This window comes from Anomaloglossus baeobatrachus, chromosome 5, assembly GCF_048569485.1.
Source record: "Anomaloglossus baeobatrachus isolate aAnoBae1 chromosome 5, aAnoBae1.hap1, whole genome shotgun sequence".
Taxonomy (NCBI): domain Eukaryota; kingdom Metazoa; phylum Chordata; class Amphibia; order Anura; family Aromobatidae; genus Anomaloglossus; species Anomaloglossus baeobatrachus.
The window spans coordinates 253,007,488-253,032,321 of record NC_134357.1 but is presented as its reverse complement, the minus strand read 5'-3'; the positions used below and the strand labels follow the sequence as shown (position 1 = coordinate 253,032,321).

At 45.9% G+C, this 24,834-nt stretch overlaps 1 protein-coding gene across 1 annotated transcript in view; it reads right to left on the bottom strand.

Moving 5' to 3' along the window:
* The window catches only part of ECHS1 (enoyl-CoA hydratase, short chain 1), an 86,215-nt gene that overhangs the window by 43,415 nt on the left and 17,966 nt on the right, over positions 1 to 24,834 (bottom strand). Inside the window, exon 4 of the mRNA XM_075347386.1 lies at positions 5,294 to 5,393. Within this exon, the coding sequence (XP_075203501.1) occupies positions 5,294 to 5,393 (100 nt within the window). The remainder of the gene's footprint in view (positions 1 to 5,293; positions 5,394 to 24,834) is intronic.

Here is a 24,834-nt window from a genome sequence, read left to right as displayed (position 1 = left end):
TTAATTTAACACAAGAAGAAGTACGCCTGCGTCTAAGTAAATAACGAATATTGAGAGAATTGAGCTTCGTAATTGACAGACCACTGTATCTCATCTTTTTAGACTCGCTTGTAACAGGGTTGGTGCCTCAGGATTGGAGGATTGCTGATGTGGTACCGATATTTAAGAAAGGTAAGAGGGTGGATCCAGGCAACTACCGTCCAGTAATCCTGACATCAGTAGTATGCAAAGTTTTCGAGGGCATTTTAAGGGATGACATGCAAAAATATATTGCCGAAAATAATATAATAACTGACAAACAGCATGGATTCATGAAAGATAAGTCGTGTCTAACTAACCTGTTGGGGTTCTATGAGGGGGTAAGTGCAAACCTGGATATTGGTAATGCAGCTGATGTGATTTATTTGGACTTTGCAAAGGCATTTGATACTGTACCACATAATAGCCTTATACTAAAGCTCCAGAAGCAAGGACTAGGAGAAACTATATGCAACTGGGTAAGGAATTGGCTAAAAGATCGGAAACAAAGAGTAGTCATAAATGGTACATTCTCTAAATGGGCTATAGTCAGCAGTGGGGTGCCGCAGGGATCTGTGCTAGGACCAATTCTTTTTAATCTCTTTATTAATGACCTTGTGGATGGGATTTATATAAAGTGTCATTCTTTGCTGATGACACCAAACTATGTAGGATATTAAAAACTGACCTTGATAGTACAATATTACAAAAAGATCTGAATAAGATGTCAGAATGGGCAGATACTTTGCAAATGAGATTTAATGTTGATAAATGTAAAGTAATGCACCTAGGACGGAGTAATCCTATAACTGCGTATACATTAAATTGAAGTAAACATGGGACTACAGAACAGGAGAAGGACTTGGGGATTCTCATTACAAATAAGCTGAGCAGCAGCACTCAATGTCAAGCAGCAGGTGCAAAAGCAAACAAGATTTTAGGGTGTATAAAAAGAGAGATCAGATCCAGTGATCCCAACGTTTTGTTACCCCTCTATAAATCACTTGTAAGGCCACATCTGGAATATGGGATCCAGTTTTGGGCTCCACATTTTAAAAAGGACATTCAGAAGTTAGAGTCCGTTCAAAGGCGGCAATTAGACTATTACAAGGAATGGAAGGCCTCCCATATGATGACAGGTCGAAAAAGTTAGATATGCTTAGTTTAGAAAAAAGGAAAAAAAAAAATGGAAGGCATCCACAATCAAAATTGAAGAAAAAGACCGGCACTCTTCTTTATGAATGTAGATTCTTTTTATTGTACAACTCCATGTACAGGCATCAAATATTATAACGCGTTTCGGCGAAAGCCTTTCTCAAACAAAAGATGATTACTTCATCACAATTCCCACTCTAAATAATAAAGGTTCATGGATCTGGTAGGAGTAAACACCCTACTCATTTGCATAATCAATCAATTAACAACTCAAATCCCAAGATCCAATTCAAGTTAACAAAAAAAAGATTTTCCCTCATATGCTCTGCATGTATAAAAGTATCTCTTTTTTTTTTGTTAACTTGAATTGGATCTTAGGATTTGAGTTGTTAATTGATTGATTATGCAAATGAGTAGGGTGTTTACTCCTACCAGATCCATGAACCTTTATTATTTAGAGTGGGAATTGTGATGAAGTAATCATCTTTTGTTTGAGAAAGGCTTTCGCCGAAACGAGTTATAATATTTGATGCCTGTACATGGAGTTGTACAATAAAAAGAATCTACATTCATAAAGAAGAGTGCCGGTCTTTTTCTTCAATCTTTAAATTTAGTTTAGAAAAAAAGACGTCTCAAAGGAGATCTCATTTGTATGTATAAATACATGTGTGGTCAATATAAAGGACTGGCACATGACTTATTTCTTCCAAAGACAGTACTAAGGACCAGGAGGCACTCACTGCGAGTGGAAGAAAAGCGATTCCGGCAGCTAAATAGGAAAGGGTTCTTTACAGTTAGAGCGGTCAGACTGTGGAATGCCCTACCACAAGAGGTCGTAATGGCAGATACTATAACAGCTTGTAAAAAAGGGCTGGATGATTTCCTCAGTACACACAACATTGTTGGTTATAAATGACTTCGTGACCAAGTGTAGAACTGGTGGAGGAAGGTTGAACTAGATGGACCTAGGTCTTTTTTCAACCTAAGTAACTATGTAACTCTCCCTTCTCTGACTCTTCACTTCTGTCTCAGGGCTACAACAACTCTCATCCCCCTAACCTTGCAGCTCTAATCTCTCTCTAGAGAGAGAGATATATTATATATATAAAAAAATCTCCCTCTTTCCCTCTCTCTATAGCTCTCCCTCTCTTGCTGCCTATTCTAGACTAAGTAACATTAACGTTTGCTTTGCTTCCCTCTGTATTGCATTGCGGTATTAACCCCTTTATCCCCGTAGGGACAGTTAGTTATAGGAATTTTGGGGGGACATTCGTGTATGTGTGAAGTAGGTGGGAATTCATAGAATATTGTGGGGTTTGTGTTATTGGATATTGTGCTTTTTGTTGCGGTACGGACACTGAGAGGTCACCTTGTTTTGCAGCTTATGAAAGGCTTCATGAAAATTCCTAAAGGAGGATTGCAGTTCCTGCAGACGTGATTTCATGGTGTCCTCTTTGATAGGTGCGGAGAGCCCCAAGTATCTGGGGTCGCATTCCTCCACATCCTCCTCAAATGCCCTTCTGATCCTCTGCGAGAGGATGTAGGCAGGCAAGTCCGCTTATATGCGCGGTGACTCCCATTCCCCTCTTACCAGTGTCCCATGCTTCGGCAGATCCGACATGCAGCCCTTCACTGAGAGAGGGTGAAGCCCAATCATCAGATGCGGGAGATTAATGCATTGCTAGGGCAAAGGAAGGTGCACTTCCCAGGTGACTGGGTCCATCCTCTCCGCTGTTTGCTGGCGCGCTGCGGAGTCCTCCGGCGCCATTTTGGGAGCCATCCACCACAGGGAAGAACTGGGTGAGCCTCAGGACATTTTTTCACCATTTACCCTGCTCGCTTTTAGGGCCCTTCATATCACGGGGTGCAGGGGGTCTGTGGGTGCAAGTGCGTGGGCACTGAGGCAGTTAATAGCAGCTTTGTGCCGCCTACAGGGCAGGTTTGTTCAGGAGCTCCTCTCTTATGTGTGTCAGACTTCATGATTTTTATTTACCAAGGTCATATATGTTTTTGTAGAAGTGAATCATAGCCTCTCCTCTTAAACATCTTTTCTCAAGATAAAACATTTAATTTTTCCCCATTATCAAGATCCTACATGATCTTATTAGAATTGCCTTATTTACACATTTAACTATTTTAAAAAAATTAATAAAACAAAAATAAGAGCACTAGCATGATAGACTCATGAATGATCATTGAGCCACCTGCTGACATCACAATGAGTTAGTACACTGTAATATAGTTACAGAAAATGAGCCAATGAGCAACCTTTTATCTTCGCTCATAACTGCAGCTGAACATCAGATGTAGAACACAGCTAGCATCCACCATTTATGCACCAGGATTGCCTCCTGAGCAAGTTCCATGCATTCCCCGCTTAGTGAATAGATTAAAAAAATAAATAAATAAATAAATAAATAAACTATAGAGAAGTCATGGCGAACCTTTTACAGGCCGAGTGCCCAAACTGTAGCCCTAAACCCAATTTTTTTTCCAAAGTGCCAACCAATCCTATTATGTAAATGATTATAACCTTACCTTCTCTTCAGCAGGGGGCATCACGCTCATGCATGCTTATCACACATTGAGGCCAGAGTCACACTTGCGAGTGCCTCGCGTGTAACTTGCGCGAGTCTCTCATTGCATCACCCGGCATGGACTCACACTCTCAGGACAGGAGCATCTCAGCTGCATAGACATAAATGCAACCGACCCGCTCCTGTCAGGAGAGTGTGAGTCCATGCCGGATGATTCAATGAGAGACTCGCAAGTGTGACTCTGGCCTGAAGCTGAGCCCTTTCCAGACACAGCAGTTGGATTGATCTTTCTGGAAAAAATTGCAGCATATTAAACAGATTTTAGCCTGGAATGCAATCAGATGTCACCCTGTAATCCACATCTACATTTCAAAGTCTGAACATCTTGAAATCCCATAAAGACATATGAGTTGCTCTCCTCCCCCTTCATTGTGTAGTTATGTCCCTCTTCCTGGCCACTTCCTGGTAAACATGTCCCCCATCCTTACATATATTTCCTACATTCTGGTATATTTGTCCCCATCATGGCCCCATCCCGGTAAATATACCTCATCCAGGTAAATGTACCCCATCCCGGCATGATCCCCCATGCTGGGAAATGTACCCCATCCTGACATATTGCCCATACTTGTAAATGTTCCCCCATCCCGGCATGTACCCCATTCCTGGTAAATGTCCTCCATCCTGGCAATTGTTCCCAATCCTGGTTAATGTACCCCCATCCAGGTAAATGTCGGCCTTCCTGGCATGTTCCCCATCCTGGTAAATGTACCCCATCCTGGCATGCATGTTTTCCTCCATCCTGGCATGCATGTTCCCCACCCCACGCTGGCATGTATGTTCCCCCCATGCTGGCACTGTCCCCGTCCCCCCCCCCCCCCCATCCCCATCCCCACCATGGCACAGCCACGCACAAGATTAATATATATAATATATAATATATTATATATATATATATATAATATATAATATATAATATATTATATATTATATATATATATATATATATATATATATATATATATATATATATATATATATATATATATATATATATATATATATATATATATATATATATATATATATATATATATATATATATATATATATATATATATATATATATATATATATATATATATATATATATATATATATAAAAAACACAACTCGCCTTCCAGCACCCTCTCCACTGCTGCGCGCCGCTGGGTCCTCAGTTGCCGCGCGGCCAGAAGACCTCATTACGCCGGCGCCGCTTACTGACGCTCCTCCGTCTCCTAGGCAACAGACCTGCGGCCCAGGAGAGGAGGAGCGTCCCTCCGCTCCAACACAGCTTTGAACTGCCGACGCGACCGTGCCAGCAGTTCAAAGTGGCAGGATAAGGACACAACGCGCGTGCCAGCAAAAAGGGCTCTACATGCCCCTGCTGGCACGCGTGCCATAGGTTCGCTATCACTGCTATAGAGTATGCTACTTTGAGTACCATTCACATATATTCTGAATAGGTTATGTTAATCATTAGGAATGTTATAGTACCACATGATTTATGAATACCCACAATGATCCAGATAAAAACGTACCTGGAATAGTTCCAATCAAGATTTCCGGCTGCCCAAATTGTGCTTTCTCTCCAGCATAGATAATGTCACACATCATAGCGAGCTCACATCCTCCTCCAAGCTATACGCACACAAAAAATATGGACAAATTTAAAAAGTGACATGATAATAAGGAAGTTGACATAAAGTGGCTGTTTCTAGGTCTTAATGTGGTAATCCAAAGTCAAAATGAATTTCATTCTAAATGCCTATCTATTTAGTGTCGTAATGTAAGCTATTTTCTAATATACTGGTCTTAAAAATCCCCTACCGTTCCCTAACTACACTAACTGAATACGCATTTGTTCATTATGTTTTCTTTGTTGATACCTTTTGAAGGTATTGTTATGCCGATATGTGTTGTATCCCTTTTTAAGCTACAATAAATCACACCTATCGTCATCCATCTGCTTTTGTACCCTTGTCCTTACCATTGAGTGTGCTGCACTCAAACTTTTTTCCTACACTAAAGCGGGCTTTACACGCGACGACATCGCTAACAAGATGTCGTTGGGGGTCACGGAATTCGTGACACACATCCGGCCTCGTTAGCGACGTCGTTGCGTGTGCCACCGCAGGAACGACCGGTAACTATCAAAAATACTCATCATATCGTTGATCGTTGTCCAGTCGTACCTATCCCGATTATCGTTGTTGCTGCAGGTACGATGTTGTTAGTCGTTCCTGCGGCAGCACACATCGCTACGTGTGACACCGCAGGAACGAGGAACCTCACCTTACCTGTGACCGCACGCAATGAGGAAGGAAGGAGGTGGGCGGGATGTTAGTCCCGCTCATCTCTGCCCCTCTGCTTCTATTGGGTGGACGCTTAGTGACTCCGCTGTGACGCCGCACGACCCTCCCCCTTAGAAAGGAGGCGGTTCACCGGCCACAGCGACGTCGCTAGGCAGTCAAGTATAGTGTGACGGATGTTAACGATGTTGTGCGCCACGGGCAGCGATTTGCCCGTGACGCACAACCAACGGGGGCAGGTACACTCGATAGCGATATTGCAACGTGTAAAGCCCGCTTAATTGGTATTCTTCCCCCCCCCCATTTGCAGTCTGATGACATTTCGTTTGAAAATCCCAGTGCATGCTGAGATACTTAAAGAGTCATCAGAGCAGGGGGCACAGGCTGCGGTCACAGTCACAGCCCCTGCCTCTTCCCTGAAATGAAGCGTTATCAGTGATGCTCGTTTCAAGGGCTTGGCTCGTCTTTGCTTCTGCCCCTCCCTGCTTGCTGTCCAATCTGCACAGTCAAAATATGTAGAAAAAACTCCAGCATCATAATAGGAATGTTGGTTGGATTCGTATTATGGTGCTGGAGTTTTTTCTACATATTTTGAAGTTCATTCCCCTGGGCCTCCAATCCTGGTGATCCTCTGTGCATCAGAGAACTTTTGATATTCAAGGCATATGACGGTAGGCTGAAACCTTTTTTTGTTTTTCAGTTTCAATCTGCATAGTGACAGCATCCACTCTGTTGTCAGCTCAGATCAGTAATAATCTGCTGCCAACAGAGCGGTGTATATACGCAGCGTGCACAGCAGAGTCATCCTCATTAGTGACGTCACTGGTCTCCTGCATTCCAGGTACTGACACCGCTTTGTTGCTGGCAGATTATTACTGATCTGCCCCAACAACAGAATGAACACAGTCACTGTCCAGACTGCATAGTGAGCATGTAAGGACACAGCAGAGATTAGCACAGCCCCTGAAATGAGTGTCACTGATGCTTCATTTCAGGAAAGCGGCAAGGGCTGCAATAGTTACTGCAGCTTCTGTCTCCTGCATTGAGGACTCTGTTGGAATATCCGAGAATGCACTGGGATTCTCAAACAAAACATCAGACAGGAAATCGGAAAAAATATAGAATCGCAATTTTAAAATGTAGTTAGGAACGTGTTGAGAATTTTTAATACAAGTATATTAGAAAGCTTACACGCCGGTACTAAATAGGTAGGGATTTTAATGGAAATTCAGTTTGACTTCGGACTACCCCGTTAAATGTACATGTCATCAGGTGAAAAGTGGCTCCTTTTTGTTTATAGTTTACTCCTGAGTATGCCAATTTTATTAATTTCATAAATCTAACACACGGATCAAGAGAGTATAGGCCTTCCTATTTAGCACTAATGTTTATGGTCTTTAATCCCTTCCTAAGAGGCCATTTTCCAATTTTTCCTCCCCTTCTTCCACGAGCCAACACCTTTTATTTTTCCATCCACAATAACAGTATGAAGGCTTGTTTTCTTTGTGGGACAAGTTGTATTTTTTAATGACACCATCCATTTTATCAAGTGATGCACTAGAAGGCAGGGAAAAAATCCTAATAAGAAAAAAAAATAGCAGAAAAGTGCAATTCCACAAATTTTTTTTATTTACCATGTTCACTATACCATAAAACTGACATGACAATATGGTTCTGCAGGTCTGTACGTACAACTGTGCAGATAACAAATGTATAGGTTTTTATGTATGCAAGTCTTAAAAAAAACAAAAAACGTTTTTTGTTGCTATTTTCCAAGACTCAATGTTTTCAATTTTTGGAATACGGGGCTGTGAGAGGGACATTTTTACTGCACAGCTCTGATCAGCAAAAATACAGTGTTCCTGTTAGAACTGCTGATCTGCCGGGCTATAGCAGGAACTACGTCATGATAGCAACAGGACTCATCACATGACCCGTCGCTACCATGACAACCATCTGCTCCCCGTTATCGAGTCATGGGGCCTCCAATGGCAGCAGGGAAAGGCGCGTTCCCCATTGTAGCAATTTAAATCACGGTCACATTTTCACAGCGCGATTGGATCCACAAATCCACTCACACCTCTTAGCTGCACATGTCTGCTGTTCAAATCAGCAGACATGTGCAGGGATCACCACTGGCTTACTGCAGCAGCCAGTGGTGATCACCCCTTCATGATTTAGGATGTACCGGTATGCCCTTGGTCGTGAAGGGGTTAATGTGGAAAAAGGGAGGTGATTTGAACGTTTATATTTTTTGTTTTTCACTTTTTACTGTTAGTCCCCTTACGACTAATCACCTGATCACTTTTACTATACGTAGCAGTGTTGCTGCACTGCTACAGTTAGGTCCAGAAATATTTGGACAGTGACACAAGTTTTGTTATTTTAGCTGTTTACAAAAACATGTTCAGAAATACAAATATATATATATATATATATATATATATATATATATATATATATATATATATATATATATATATATATATATATATATATATATATATATATATATATATATATATATATATAATATGGGCTGAAAGTGCACACTCCCAGCTGCAATATGAGAGTTTTCACATCCAAATCGGAGAAAGGGTTTAGGAATCATAGCTCTGTAATGCATAGCCTCCTCTTTTTCAAGGGACCAAAAGTAATTGGACAAGGGACTGTAAGGGCTGCAATTTACTCTGAAGGCGTCTCCCTCGTTAACCTGTAATCAATGAAGTAGTTAAAAGGTCTGGGGTTGATTACAGGTGTGTGGTTTTGCATTTGGAAGCTGTTGCTGTGACCAGACAACATGCGGTCTAAGGAACTCTCAATTAAGGTGAAGCAGAACATCCTGAGGCTGAAAAAAAAGAAAAAATCCATCAGAAAGATAGCAGACATGCTTGGAGTAGCAAAATCAACAGTCGGGTACATTCTGAGAAAGAAGGGAATTTTGTTACTTACCGTAAATTCCTTTTCTTCTAGCTCTTATTGGGAGACCCAGACGATTGGGGTATAGCTACTGCCCTCTGGAGGCCACACAAAGCACTACACTAAAAGTGCAAGGCCCCTCCCTCTCTGGCTATACCCCCCCGTGGTATCACGGGTACTCCAGTTTTAGTGCCAAAGCAAGAAGGAGGAAGCCAACAACTGGTTTAAACAAATTAACTCCGAGTAACATCGGAGAACTGAAAAACCGTTCAACATGAACAACATGTGTACCCGCAAACAGCAAAAAACAATCCCGAAGGACAACAGGGCGGGTGCTGGGTCTCCCAATAAGAGCTAGAAGAAAAGGAATTTACGGTAAGTAACAAAATTCCCTTCTTCAGCGCTCTATTGGGAGACCCAGACGATTGGGACGTCCAAAAGCTGTCCCTGGGTGGGTAAAGAAATACCTCATGTTAGAGCTGCAAAACAGCCCCCCCCTACGGGGATGTCACTGCCGCCTGCAGGACTCTTCTACCTAAGCTGGCATCCGCCGAAGCATAGGTATGCACCTGATAATGCTTGGTGAACGTGTGCAGACTCGACCAGGTAGCCGCCTGACACACCTGTTGAGCCGAAGCCTGGTGCCGTAATGCCCAGGACGCACCTACGGCTCTGGTTGAGTGGGCTTTTAGCCCTGAAGGAACCGGAAGCCCAGCAGAACGGTAGGCCTCTATAATTGGTTCTTTGATCCATCGAGCCAAGGTGGCTTTAGAAGCCTGCAACCCCTTGCGCGGACCGGCGACAAGGACAAAAAGTGCATCGGAACGGCGCATGGGCGCCGTGCGGGAAATGTAGATCCTGAGTGCTCTCACCAGATCTAGCAAACGCAAGTCCCTTTCATACCGGTGAACCGGATGAGGATAAAAGGAAGGCAATGATATATCCTGATTAAGATGAAACGAGGATACGACCTTAGGGAGAAACTCCGGAATGGGGCGCAGCACAACCTTGTCCTGGTGGAACACCAAGAAGGGAGCCTTGGATGACAGAGCAGCCAGCTCAGACACTCGCCGAAGCGATGTGATCGCAACAAGAAACGCCACTTTCTGTGACAGGCGAGAAAGAGAAACTTCTTTGAGAGGCTCGAAGGGCGGCTTCTGGAGAGCCACTAGTACCCTGTTCAGATCCCATGGATCCAACGGCCGCTTGTACGGGGGCACAATATGACAGACCCCCTGCAGGAACGTGCGCACCTTAGGAAGACGTGCTAGACGCTTCTGAAAAAACACGGATAGTGCCGAGACTTGCCCTTTAAGGGAGCCGAGCGACAAGCCCTTTTCCAACCCTGATTGCAGGAAAGATAGAAAAGTGGGCAATGCAAATGGCCAGGGAGACACTCCCTGAGCAGAGCACCAGGTTAAGAAAATCTTCCACGTTCTGTGGTAGATCTTAGCAGAAGTTGACTTCCTAGCTTGTCTCATTGTGGCTACCACTCCCTGGGATAATCCTGTTGACGATAGGATCCAGGACTCAATGGCCACACAGTCAGGTTCAGGGCCGCAGAATTCTGATGGAAAAACGGCCCTTGAGACAGCAGGTCTGGACGGTCTGGAAGCGACCACGGTCGGCCGACCGTGAGATGCCACAGATCCGGATACCACGATCTCCTCGGCCAGTCTGGGGCGACGAGTATGATGCGGCTGCAATCGGATCTGATCTTGCGTAGTACTCTGGGCAAGAGTGCCAGAGGCGGGAATACATATGGGAGGCGGAAGTGCGACCAATCTTGCACCAAGGCGTCTGCCGCCAGCGCTCTTTGATCTCGCGACCGCGCCATGAATGCCGGGACCTTGTTGTTGTGCCGAGACGCCATTAGGTCGACGTCCGGCACTCCCCATCGGCGACAGATTTCCTGAAACACGTCCGGGTGAAGGGACCATTCCCTGGGAAGTCTGCTTCCCAGTTTTCTACGCCCGGGATGTGAACCGCGGATATGGTGGATGCTGTGTCCTCCACCCAATTCAGAATGCGCCGGACTTCCTGAAAGGCTTGCCGGCTGCGCGTCCCTCCTTGGTGGTTGATGTATGCCACCGCTGTGGAGTTGTCCGATTGGATTCGGATCTGCTTTCCTTCCAGCCACTGTTGGAAGGCCAGTAGGGCAAGATACACTGCCCTGATTTCCAGAACATTGATCTGAAGGGTGGACTCCTGCTGAGTCCACGTCCCCTGAGCCCTGTGGTGTAGAAACACTGCTCCCCACCCCGACAGGCTCGCATCTGTCGTGACTACTGCCCAGGATGGGGGCAGGAAGGATCTTCCCTGAGACAATGAGGTGGGAAGGAGCCACCATTGCAGAGAGTCCTTGGCCGTCTGGGAAAGAGAGACTTTCCTGTCTAGGGAAGTCGTCTTCCCGTCCCATTGGCGGAGAATGTCCCATTGAAGTGGACGCAGATGGAACTGCGCAAAGGGAACTGCTTCCATGGCTGCCACCATCTTCCCTAGGAAGTGCATGAGGCGCCGTAAGGGGTGCGACTGGCCCTGAAGGAGCGATTGCACCCCTGTCTGTAGGGACCGCTGCTTGTTTAGCGGAAGCTTCACTCTCGCTGCTCGAGTATGAAACTCCATGCCAAGATACGTTAGTGACTGTGTCGGTGACAGATTTGACTTTGGAAAGTTGATGATCCATCCAAAAGTCTGGAGAGTCTCCAGCGTAGCCTGTAGACTGAGTTGGCATGCCTCTTGAGAGGGTGCCTTGACAAGTAGATCGTCTAGGTAAGGGATCACCGAGTGTCCCTGAGAGTGCAAGACTGCTACCACCGCCGCCATGACCTTGGTGAAGACCCGTGGGGCTGTCGCCAGACCAAATGGCAGAGCTACGAACTGAAAATGGTCGTCTCCTATCACAAAACGTAGAAAACGTTGATGTTCTGTAGCAATTGGCACGTGGAGATAAGCATCCTTGATGTCTATTGAGGCAAGGAAGTCTCCTTGAGACATTGAGGCAATGACAGAACGGAGGGTTTCCATCCGGAACCTCCTGGCGTGCACATGTTTGTTGAGCAGTTTTAGGTCCAGAACAGGACGGAATGAGCCGTCCTTTTTTGGCACCACAAAGAGATTGGAGTAAAACCCTCTCCCTTGTTCCTGAAACGGTACAGGAACCACTACTCCCTCCGCTCTTAGGGAGTCCACCGCCTGCCGCAGGACATCTACACGGTCTGGGTGTGGGGAGGTTCTGAAGAACCGAGCTGGAGGACGAGAACTGAACTCGATTCTGTACCCGCGCGACAAAATGTCCGTCACCCACCGGTCTTTGACCTGTGACATCCAAGTGTCGTAAAAGCGGGAGAGCCTGCCCCCGACCGGAGATGCGGAGGGAGGGGACTGGAAGTCATGAGGTAGCCGCTTTGGAAGCGGTTCCTCCATTTGCTTTCTTGGGGCGTGAATGAGCCCTCCAGGAATCTGAGTTTCTTTGCGTCCTCTGAGTCCCTTTGGACGAGGAGAATTGTGTTTTGCCCGAACCTCGAAAGGACTGAAACTTCTGCTGCCACTTTCTCTGCTGAGGTTTGCTTGATCTGGGCTGGGGTAAAGAGGAGTCTTTACCCTTGGACTGTTTAATGATGTCAGCCAATGGCTCGCCAAACAGTCTTTCTCTAGACAAAGGCAAGCTGGTTAAACATTTTTTGGAACCAGCATCTGCTTTCCAGTCCTTTAACCACAATGCCCTGCGCAAAACTACCGAATTGGCAGACGCCATTGAGGTGCGGCTGGTAGATTCTAGGACCGCATTGATAGCGTAAGACGCAAACGCGGACATCTGCGAGGTAAGGGACGCCACTTGCGGCACCGCTGGATGTAAGATAGCATCCACTTTCGCTAAACCAGCTGACTTTGGACACTGGGTCCAGCGCTTGACCACCTCAGGGGGGAAAGGATAACGTGTATCCTTAGAACGTTTAGAGAAACGCTTTTCTGGATGAGCATCGTGTTTCTGGATTGATTCTCTGAAGTCAGAGTGATCCAACAGAGCACTTAATTTACGCTTGGGATAGAGGAAACGAAATTTCTCCTGCTCTGCCGCTGCCTCTTCTGCTGAAGGGGTTGGGGGAGAAATATCTAACAGCCTATTGATGGCTGAGATAAGATCGTTTACCATGGCGTCCCCATCCGGGGTATCCAGATTGAGAGGGGTTCCAGGATTAGACTCCTGATCACTCTCTTCAGACACATCACAGGGAGACTGATTGCGCTGAGACCCTGAGCAGTGTGATGACGTTGAGGGTCTTTCCCAGCGAGCCCGCTTGGGGTGGCTGGGGCAATCATCTGAGTCATCATACTCATCCTGAGAGGCCGGGGACCCCCTTGCAGTCTGGATTAAATCCAACTGCGGAGGGTTAGAGGACATAGACCTCGCCGTGTCCATAGACTGAGCCCCAGGCATGGATTGCAAAGTTTCCAGGATTTTTGCCATAGTCACCGACATATTAACCGCAAAAACTGCAAAGTCTGACCCTGACACCGGGGCAGGACTTACAGGCGTCTCAGCCTGGGTCACTATCTCTCCTGACTCCGGCTGGCGAAGCAGCACCGGATCTGAGCATTGCACACAATGGGGGTCTTTGGAACCTGCTGGTAGAGCAGTCCCACAAGCAGCACACACAGTGCACACAGCCCTAGCCTTGGCAGCTTTGCGTCTTGTGGATGACATGCTGCTGCTTCCTCAGAGCGATCTGGGGTATTCAGCCAGGAAGCGACCTCACAGTGCAAGAAATCAATAAATCTCTATGTCCAGTGACACAATACACTAACATACACTGAGGCACTAGAGGGGCCAGCTGAAAAGCCGCTTACCGCCCGCTAAAGAGCGGGTGTGTGGTCTTCCAAAGCCCCTCAGTCTAGGTCTCCCAGAGCCTTGCGTCCTTCTTCCAGCCAGCCATGCATGTAATGGCTGCCGGCGTCCTGAGGGAAGAAGGGGGGCGGGCCCTGGGCGTTCCTGACCAAGAGCGGGAAGCCTGCTCCCTCTGTGCCTAGTGTGAGGGCTGGAGCATGTAAATCAGGCTCCAGCCCTCCTCGCTGCCGTGAAACAGCGTCTCTCCCCTACCCTGATTGACAGGGTGGGGGCGGGAACGATCGGAGCTGCCGGCGTCCTAGGCCCAAAAGCCGGGGACTAGAGTTATAAACGCCGCCGCCGTAAAAGCGCGGTCGGCGTATCCCCGGCGCACCACAAGTCACAGCAGCGCCGCCCGGTCCAGTGAGGGTCGGCGCTGCGTTCCCAGAACACAAAGTCCCCCAGATGACTGTAGGAACACCAGCTCAGTGTACGGTCCCCGGCGCACTACAACACCCAGCCAGCCCGGAGTGTGTCTGTGCCTGCCGGGGACACAGAGTACCTGTATGATGCAGGGCCCGGTCCCTGATGGTACTCCTGCTCCGTATCCATCAGGTTCTGATGGGTCTGTGGATGGAGCCCGGCGACAGAGCTTTGAGGCCGGCAGGATCCCACTTCCACAGAACCCCCAAGGGGATGTGGAAGGAAAAACAGCATGTCAGGCTCCAGCCCTGTACCAGCAATAGGTACCTCAACCTTACAACACCATCCAGGGGTGAGAAGGGAGCATGCTGGGAACACTATATGTGTCCTCTTTTCTTCCATCCGAACTAGTCAGCAGCTACTGCTGACTAAAATCTGTGGAGCTATGCATGGAATGTCTGACCTCCTTCGCACACAAAGCTAAAACTGGAGTACCCGTGATACCACGGGGGGGTATAGCCAGAGAGGGAGGGGCCTTGCACTTTTAGTGTAGTGCTTTGTGTGGCCTCCAGAGGGCAGTAGCTATACCCCAATCGTCTGGGTCTCCCAATAGAGCGCTGAAGAAAAAGGAATTGACTGGTGAGCTTGGGAACTCAAAAAGGCCTGGGCGTCCACGGATGACAACAGTGGTGGATGATCGCCGCATACTTTCTTTGGTGAAGAAGAACCCGTTCACAACATCAACTGAAGTCCAGAACACTCTCAGTGAAGTAGGTGTATCTGTCTCTAAGTCAACAGTAAAGAGAAGACTCCATGAAAGTAAATACAAAGGGTTCACATCTAGATGCAAACCATTCATCAATTCCAAAAATAGACAGGCCAGAGTTAAATTTGCTGAAAAACACCTCATGAAGCCAGCTCAGTTCTGGAAAAGTATTCTATGGACAGATGAGGCAAAGATCAACCTGTACCAGAATGATGGGAAGAAAAAAAGTTTGGAGAAGAAAGGGAACGGCACATGATCCAAGGCACACCACATCCTCTGTAAAACATGGTGGAGGCAACGTGATGGCATGGGCATGCATGGCTTTCAATGGCACTGGGTCACTTGTGTTTATTGATGACATAACAGCAGACAAGAGTAGCCGGATGAATTCTGAAGTGTACCGGGATATACTTTCAGCCCAGATTCAGCCAAATGCCGCAAAGTTGATCGGACGGCGCTTCATAGTACAGATGGACAATGACCCCAAGCATACAGCCAAAGCTACCCAGGAGTTCATGAGTGCAAAAAAGTGGAACATTCTGCAATGGCCAAGTCAATCACCAGATCTTAACCCAATTGAGCATGCATTTCACTTGCTCAAATCCAGACTTAAGACGGAAAGACCCACAAACAAGCAAGACCTGAAGGCTGCGGCTGTAAAGGCCTGGCAAAGCATTAAGAAGGAGGAAACCCAGCGTTTGGTGATGTCCATGGGTTCCAGACTTAAGGCAGTGATTGCCTCCAAAGGAGTCGCAACAAAATATTGAAAATAAAAATATTTTGTTTGGGTTTGGTTTATTTGTCCAATTACTTTTCACCTCCTAAAATGTGGAGTGTTTGTAAAGAAATGTGTACAATTCCTACAATTTCTATCAGATATTTTTGTTCAAACCTTCAAATTAAACGTTACAATCTGCACTTGAATTCTGCTGTAGAGGTTTCATTTCAAATCCAATGTGGTGGCATGCAGAGCCCAACTCGCGAAAATTGTGTCACTGTCCAAATATTTCTGGACCTAACTATGTATAGTGAAAATCACAACCTCCTATGGACACAAGCTAAACACTGGCTTCCACAGGAGTATCGAAGTGACCGGCACAGAGGCCTTCAGTAGAGCCCCAGTGGTCATAGCAACCCATCGATGCCCCCACAATCTTGTCAAGGGCATGCCGATGGGCGCGTGAAATGACACTCCCCCAAGTTAAAAAAACGCTGTCAGATATTGACAGCAGCATTTAACAGGTTAACAGCCACGGAGAGAGCATCGCTCTACCCACATCTCTTAGAAGCAGAAGGTGGCTGAATAACACAATCATCATCTGCTAGGTAAGATGCTTCTTTATTTGCCAGAATTATTATTATAGCGCTATTTATTCCATTGCGCTTTACTTGTGAAAAGGAGTATACATAATATGGACAAGTACAATAATCATAAACAATATAAGGCACAGAGAGGTACAAGAGGAGAGAGGACCCTGCTTGTGAGGGCCCATAATTTACAAGGATTTGATCAGTTACTATCAGAATTCTCAGTTCTGGAGTAAAATCTGTATTCAGTGAAGACTTCCCCATTACTGAGATAGAAGATGACAGCTGTTACTGATGAGATTCTATGTAGATGGAAGGAGCCAAAAGCAGATCTCCTCCCTCTTCTACATAGAATCTCATCAGTAACAGCTGCCATCTCCTCTCTCAGTAATGGGAAAGTCTTCACTGAATACAGATTTTGCCTCAATTGAAAATGACTGGTCAATTCTGGCAGAGAAATAAGCATATTTGTCTGATAAGATATATCACAAAGTTGCTTATATTTATGTGTACTATTGATTTATGAAATAAAAAGTAAAAAGACAGTTAAAGCTTTAAGTCATTTTGGATTTGGGCCTGGTCAAGGTTTAACGTATATAAGGGTAAGGAACAAGGTATTGTTGGGTACTGATTTGGGGGATATAGTAATACAGTATGTTAATGCTACAACTTTACAGACACAACAACAGAAGGACAAACGGAAATGTAATAATTTAAAAAAAATGCACTGACTTCGAAACGTGAAACTGGGACCATGCAATGAATTTGTGGAGTACAATAGCCTTGGGGTAGAAAAAGAGATGACTGCCAGTGATGTAGATGTAACAACTGTACCCCAAAGTTTATCTGCTCAGGAATTTGCTTTTTCATGTGCTGGGGAAAGCTGTGGGGTGAATATCATGCCTTCAGCAGGGACCTAATTAGGACCCTGAGACATCCTGGAATTAAAGATGAAGTGTTCTTCCCTACCTAGTGCCTCATTTCAGACCAACTGTCAGGTTTTTCAAGGGGCACTACAAACTGATGCTAAATTAGACATACTAGTGACTGTAGCAAAAAAAAAAAAAAAAAAAAAAAAAAAATCAACTTACTGAATTTGATGTTGTATTATAAAAAAATAATGTGGTATTGTGTTAGCCCAAAAAAAAAAAAAAATTGGACGTAAATACTTTTATGCTCAAAAATGATATAAATATTCTAGGAGTGTTATTGGCTAATCAGAAATATATTTGCTAGTTTTCAGACCACAAAGACTCCATCAGGTACAGAGAAACGCACAATATTTAAGAGATGTTACAAAAGGACATTTGGGCATGGGAAAGATGGGGTGATGTCTCAAAGATAAGCAAAGGAAAACAAAATTATGTTTTTTGTTACAAATGGAGATGTGGTGGAAGTGATGGCAAGAGCTGAAGTCAGTCTGGTGGAGGTGTGAAGTGTGCCTATATAGTGAGTACAGTTGATCGAACATGCCATAAACCGGGACCGGTGAATCACAGCCAGATTTTAAAGAGTCCGATCCGCTCCAGAACCCGGAGCCCATATAAGTCAATGGGGACCGGAATCTGGAGATTAAAAACGTTTGTAGAGGAGATAGAGGGGTAGGAACGAGTACGGCATACTCACAGAGGCGGTGTCATGGTGGCACACTCCTTCCGGGTCAAGCTTTTCCCTTCTGGAGCCGACAATTCAATATTCACTACTTTGCCCGGCCCACCGGCGCGGGTAATTGGTTGCAGTTAGACGCGCCCCCACCATGAGTGTCAGCTGAGTGCAACCAATCACAGGCGCCAGGACGGCCGGTGGGCGGGGAAAGCAGTGTATCCCTTGCAAGTGTGACTCTGGCTTTTTTTTTTTTTATTTAAATAATTAAAAAAAAAAAAAAAAAAAAAAAAAAAAAAAAGGAGGACATGCAGTCCCCCTAATTTTTATCTACAGCCATGACAACGCTGGATGAGGGCTGGTATTGTCAGCCAGCAACCGCCCGGTATTGCTGCATCTATTAGATGTGGCAATCCTGGTGCAATACCGGCCCTTCCCGTTGGCCTGGAGCGGTAACAATTGGGGTAAAAAGGGGTTAATAGCATCGCACAGCTGCTACTAAGCCCTAGGTTTGTGATCACACAGTGGTCTATCAAATACCTGCATCACAACCTGTAAATGAATGTAAATAAGCACACACACACACACAGAAAAATCCTTTATTTGGAAGTACAAAACACGCACCCTCCTTCACCCCTTTATTAACCCCAAACACGCTGCAGATCCAACGTAATTCACATGAGGTCCCACAGCGACAAATCCAGCTCTGCTACATCTCAGAGCGAGCAGCCATAGAGAAGACTGCAAGCTCTGAGTGCAGCCTATGACTGAGCCACGATGAGCGATGTCTGTCACAGGCTGGTATGCGCACCAGCCTGCAACCAATCACAACGAGAGGACGGCCGGTGGGAGGGAAAAAGATGGAAAGCTGTTTGTATATGATGGACAGTACAGGAAGTGAATGCGCGACCCGGAAGCAGTGTGCCGCCATGACACAGTCTCGGTAAGTATGAAACTCTCACTTATTTCTTCTTTTGTTGATTTTTACTTTAATTGCCGAATCCAGATCGTGCACTCGGAATCCCGCGCCCGGGTCCGGCACCCAAATATCGTTGAAACAGCGCGGATCTGGACTTTTACAGTCCGGTTCCGCTCAGCCCTAATAGTGAGTCATAAATCCAGGTGATAGATTGAGTCCTTTTGTCAAAGACTTGAACATCCTTGTCAGTTTGAATTCCCAGATTTCTGTCTCTATGTCACCCTTAAAATGACCTTTCAATATTAAGGCTTTTTAATCTGCCATTCTGTGTCCTGGTCCCGAGAAATGTTTTCCAACAGACGTATCCAGTTCATTCCTTAGGCCTAGGACACATGGCGAGAAAATCGGACAAGTGGAATGCGAAAAAAAAAACAAAACGCATTCCACGCGGACCAATGTTACTCTATGGGGCACATTTCTCACATCAACACAATCACCATAAATGTCTGGCATTTTACTTTCGGGTGACACCTTCTGCTGTCAAAAATTCAATGACAGCACGTTGCTTAACCTTTACACCTCATTGAACGTACTAGGTACGTCATGAACGGCGTTGACATTCTGACAAACGACGTACCAAGTACGTCATGGCGATTGCGAGAATTCCAGCACTGTGCCCGTGCCGCTCTCCGCAGTTTAAACGATCGCAGCATTCAGGAGGAAAGGAGAGGAATCGCTTTCCTCTCCCTGGTGATCGGGTCCCTGTAATGCAACTTAATTCTGCAACATACACTGCGTTAGACACCATGAGTGATTTCCAGAGGCTAGATAGTCACTACACCCGTAGATTAATTCCTAGAGGGGTGTAATCAGGCCCGGCGTCAGCACCCGGCAAACCCGGTCAAATCCCGGGGCCCTGGGCTGCTGAGGGGGCCCACTCGTGGTGGCAGGGGGGCCCGGTACACGCGCTGTCACTGGCCTGCCCCCCGCCGAGGATCGCACTTTCAGTTGTATTGGCATTGCAGTTGCCGATACAATTGAAAGCAATGATGAGAGACGGAGTGGCGCTCCCTCTCTCTCACCATTCTCCCCGCTGTGTCTGACAGTGACACTGTCGGCGTTCTGAGCCTCTAACAGCTCCGCAGTGGACACGCCGAGGAGACCGGAGCAGCAGGGGAACGAGGAGAAGTGAGTAATGTAATCGTGGTGGCCAGACGACCATGGAGGTGCATTAAATGATATAAGAACTGTATACTACATGGAGGTGCCTAATGCTATCAGGGTCTGCACTGTGCTATATAGGTGCTGTGTACTACATGGGGATGCCTAATGCTATGTGGGTCTGCACTGTTCTATATGGCGGCTGTATACTACTGTACATCAGGATGCCTAATGCTATCTGGGTCTGCATTGTGCTATATGCAGCCTGTATACTACATGGAGGTGCCTAATGCTATCTGGGTCTGCACTGTGCTATATAGGTGCTGTGTACTACATGGGGATGCCTAATGCTATGTGGGTCTGCACTGTTCTATATGGCGGCTGTATACTACTGTACATCAGGATGCCTAATGCTATCTGGGTCTGCATTGTGCTATATGCAGCCTGTATACTACATGGAGGTGCCTAATGCTATCTGGGTCTGCACTGTGCTATATGGCGGCTGTATACTACATGAGGGTGCCTAATGCTATCTAGGTCTGCATTGTGCTGTATGGCGGCTGTATACTACATGAGGGTGCCTAATGCTATGTGGGTCTGCATTGTGCTATATGCAGCCTGTATACTACATGAAGGTGCCTATTAATATCTGAGTCTGCATTGTGCTATATGGGGGCTGTATACTATATTTATGAGGATGCCTAATGCTATATGGGTCTGCATTGTGCTATATGGGGGCTTCTTAATGTTATATGGGTGTTGCATAGTGCCATATAGGGGCTGCATAGAGAACTATGGGGGCTTCATAACACTATATGGAGGAATATGGGGGCTGCATACTGCTATACCCCCAGAGTTGTATGTCACCTCCACCCCAGTGCTGTATACCCCCTCAGAGCTGTGTATACCCCCAGAGCTGCATGTCACCTCCCCACCTCAGAGCGGTTTTTCCCCCCACCCCAGAGCCACTGCCCCCCTCTAGAGCAGTATGCCCCCCTCTGGAGCTGTACGGCCCCCATTGCTGTATATCCCTTTCCTCAGTAATATGTATGCCCCCAAGTAATGTGTATGTCCCCAGCCTCTCTTGTGATGTACTGTATATACAGCAGTATTAGTGTTCTCTATGTGTGGCCATGTCTGTTAGTGATGACCACCAATCAGCGTGGCACAGACACATGCCCAGGAGGAGCTGGATGGAGACAAGCGGGGAGGTGAATGAGACTGTTGCCGGCTTCTCAATATTAGAAATCCCTCTAATGTATCTGTGTGTGCATGTATGATGTGTATCTATGTATGTCAGTGTATATGACTGTCTAGATTTATGTCTATTTATATGTGTTTTTGTGAATTTCTCTTTAAATATCTATGTGTATGTATCCCAGGGCCCACAAAAACCTGGAGGCGGCCCTGGGTGTAATTTCCAAAATTTGGTCACTTGAGGGGGATTTCTTCTGTTCTGCCACTTAGGGGCCTCTGCAAATGCAGTATGCAAACCATTGTAGGAAAATCTGTGCTCCAAAAATCAAATGGCTCTCCTTACCTCCCGAGGTCTGCGGTGCAGCCAAACAGTACTGTACAGGCACAAGTGGGGTATTTACCTATACACTTTGTGAAAATTGGAAATCTGGGGTTAAAACAACAGTTTAGTGGTAAAAATTGAATTATTTTTTCTTCATTGCCCAATAATATAACATTTTGGGACACACCTGTAGTATCAATATGCTGACAATATGAATTCATTGAGGGATGCAGTTTGTAAATTGGGGTCAGTGATGGTGGGTTTCTACTTTTTTGGAACCTCAGGGGCTCTACCAATGTGACATGTAGGCCGCAAACCATTCCAACTAAATCTGATTTCAAATATGTCGCTCCGTCACTTAGCACTGTGCCTCAAAAGTAGTTTTCGGCCATATTTTGGGTATTATCCACTAACGATTCCAGCCAATTTTGCAGTCAAATGGCACGCCTTCCCTTCCAAGCCCTGCCATGTGCCCAAACAGTTGATTTCCATCACATATGAGGTGTCAGTGTAGTCAGGAGAAATTGCACGATAAATTGTATGGTGCAATTTTTCCTAATACTCTTGTGAAAAAAGCTTGTGTTAAGTTGTTTTTTTTTAATTTTTACAGCTCAACGTTATAAAATTCTGTGAAGCTCCCGAGGGTTCAAGGTGCCTTGCAACCATCTAAATTCCTTGAGGGGTTGTTTGCAAAATGGAGTCACTTGTAAGGGAGCTCCACTGCTTAGGCACCTCAGGGGCTCCTCAAACGAGACATGGCATCCGCTAATGATTCCTGCCAATTTTGCAGTCAAATGGCGCTTCATATCAAGTAGCAGGTACTGTGTGTGTGTGTGTGTGTGTGTGTGTGTGTGTGTGTGTGTGTGTGTGTGTGTGTTATATTATACATACATACATACATATACACACACACACACACACACACACACACACACACACACACGTCCAAAATGAAGGCAGCACTCAGAAAAAAAAAAATGAAGCAAAAATAGCCTTTATTGGCCCATAGGATAGAGCAACATTTCAGTCACCAAGTGACTTTTGTCAAGCAGTATCTATCTATATACCTGCGTTTTTTGCCATAGATAATGCTAAAAAAACCACAGGGACCAACCGGAGGAAAAAAAAACGCACCAAAAACGCAGTAAAAGCACAGGTGCGTTATTGGTGTGTTTTGTGAACGCAAGTGCGCTAATCTCTCAGACTCATGAAATTTCTTGAAAAAAAATCCTTATTTTATTGTGAACAGAGCCTTACACTGCAACATAACATAACCATTCATTGCTAAGGCTTCTAGCAAACCGGAGCTGTAGATGAGAGTCTATTAAACAGTGCAGTACCTGGCGCATACCAGTGTTGCCATCTGCAAAGGAGTTACGAAGGTGGAGGCATTAGGGTCTGTGCGCACGTTGCGTTTTTTCATGCGTTTACGCAGCATTTTAAACTGCAGCGTAAACAAATGCGTTCTGCATCGCCAGCAAAGTCTATGACAAGTAAGAAAATTCTACACGCACGTTGCATTTTGAAACGCAGCGTTTTGGATGCCAAATGTCTGACAAAATCGATGCGTTTAAAAAAGCAGCTTGTCACTTCTTTTGTGCGTTTTGGTTGCATTGCCACCCATTGAAATGTATGTCTCTGTGTCGGTCGGTCGGTCTCTTTCTCCGTCGATGTCGGTTTCGCTCTGTCAGTTGATCGTACAGTTTCTCTCTCTGTCGGTCTCTCCCTCTCTCTTTCATACTCAATTACCGGTGCAGCGTTGCACGGCTGTCACACTGCTCTGGCGGCTTCTCTTTCATTTGAAAATGCCGGTCGCTCATTATTCCATCTAGTATTCACTGCTGCACCCGCCCACCGGCGCCTATGATTGGTTGCATTCAGACGTGGTTGCATTCAGACGAGCCCCCACGCTTAGTGACAGCTGTCTCACTGCAACCAATCACAGCCGCCAGTGGCCGGGTCTACATTGATTTATTTATTTTACTGCACAATTTAAAAAAAAAAAAATAAAAAAAAAAAAGACGTGTGGTCCCTCACAATTTTGATACCAGCCAGGGTAAAGCCACACGGCTAAAGGCTAGTTTTCTCAGGATGGGAAGCCCCAAATTAATAGCCCCAGCAAAAATATCAGCCAGCAGCCACCCAGAATTGCCACATCCATTAGATGCTTCAGTCTCGGGACTCTACCCGGCTCATCCCGAATTGCCCTTGTGCGGTGGCAATCGGGGTAATAAGGAGTTAATGGCAGCACATAGCTGCCATTAAGTCCTAGGTTAATCATGGCAGGCGTCTGTGAGACACACCCCATGATTAATCTGTAAGTTAAAGAAAATAAACACATACACCCAAAAAATCCTTTATTTGGAATAAAAGACAAAAAAAAAAAAAAATCACCCTCTTTCACCACCTTATTAAAATTCCCAAACACTCCTACAGGTCCGACATAATCCACACAAGGTCCCACGACGCATCCAGCTCTGCTACATCGGAAGCTGACAGGAGCAGCCGTAGAGCACGACCGTTCTCAGTCAGCTCCACGGAGCAACTGAAGTGAGTTGCGCTGTCAACGATGACGTCACTCAGATTACCCGTGGCCACCGCTGGATCCTCCAACCGTCTCAGGTGGAGGACTACAGTGGTGTCTGCGGGTAACCTGAGTGATGGCACCGCTGATCGCGTCGCTCACGTCAGTCACTCAGATGACCCGCGTGCGGCTGGAGTCCTCCAACTGTGACAGCAAGTCGTCCGAGTGACTGAAGTGAGTCCCGCGATCAGCGGTGCCCTCACTCAAGAGATTTGCGGTGATCAGGCGGAGGATTCCAGCTGGCCGCGGGTAACCTAAGTGATGGCACCACTGATCGCGCAGCTCACTTCAGTCACTCAGCGGATTTCAGGCCGCGGCACACGGACAGAGCCGCGAGATGACAATGAAGTCGGGTGAAGTTCATCCGAGTTCATTCTGATCGTGCGGCTCTGTCTCGCAGCCAGCAATGTAGCAGAGCCAAGTGGGAACACACTGTCAAAAATGCATCCATTCTGCATTCAAAATGCATCCAAAATGCAGCATTTTGCATGCATTTTGAAACGCACATGCAGTGACAAAACCCTGCGTTTGGTCACGCCAGAACGCAACGTGCGCACATACCTTTACTTTTTACAGGAAAAAAGGACTGTCACATCAACAAATATGTTTTTATAAACTAACCCCTTATTAAAAGGGAACCTGTCATCAGAAATTTAGCTATAAACCTAAAAGTTTCTCCTTCTGCAGCTCCTGGGCTGCATTCTAGCAAGGTTCCTCTAGTTTTTCTGGCCCCTTTTATAC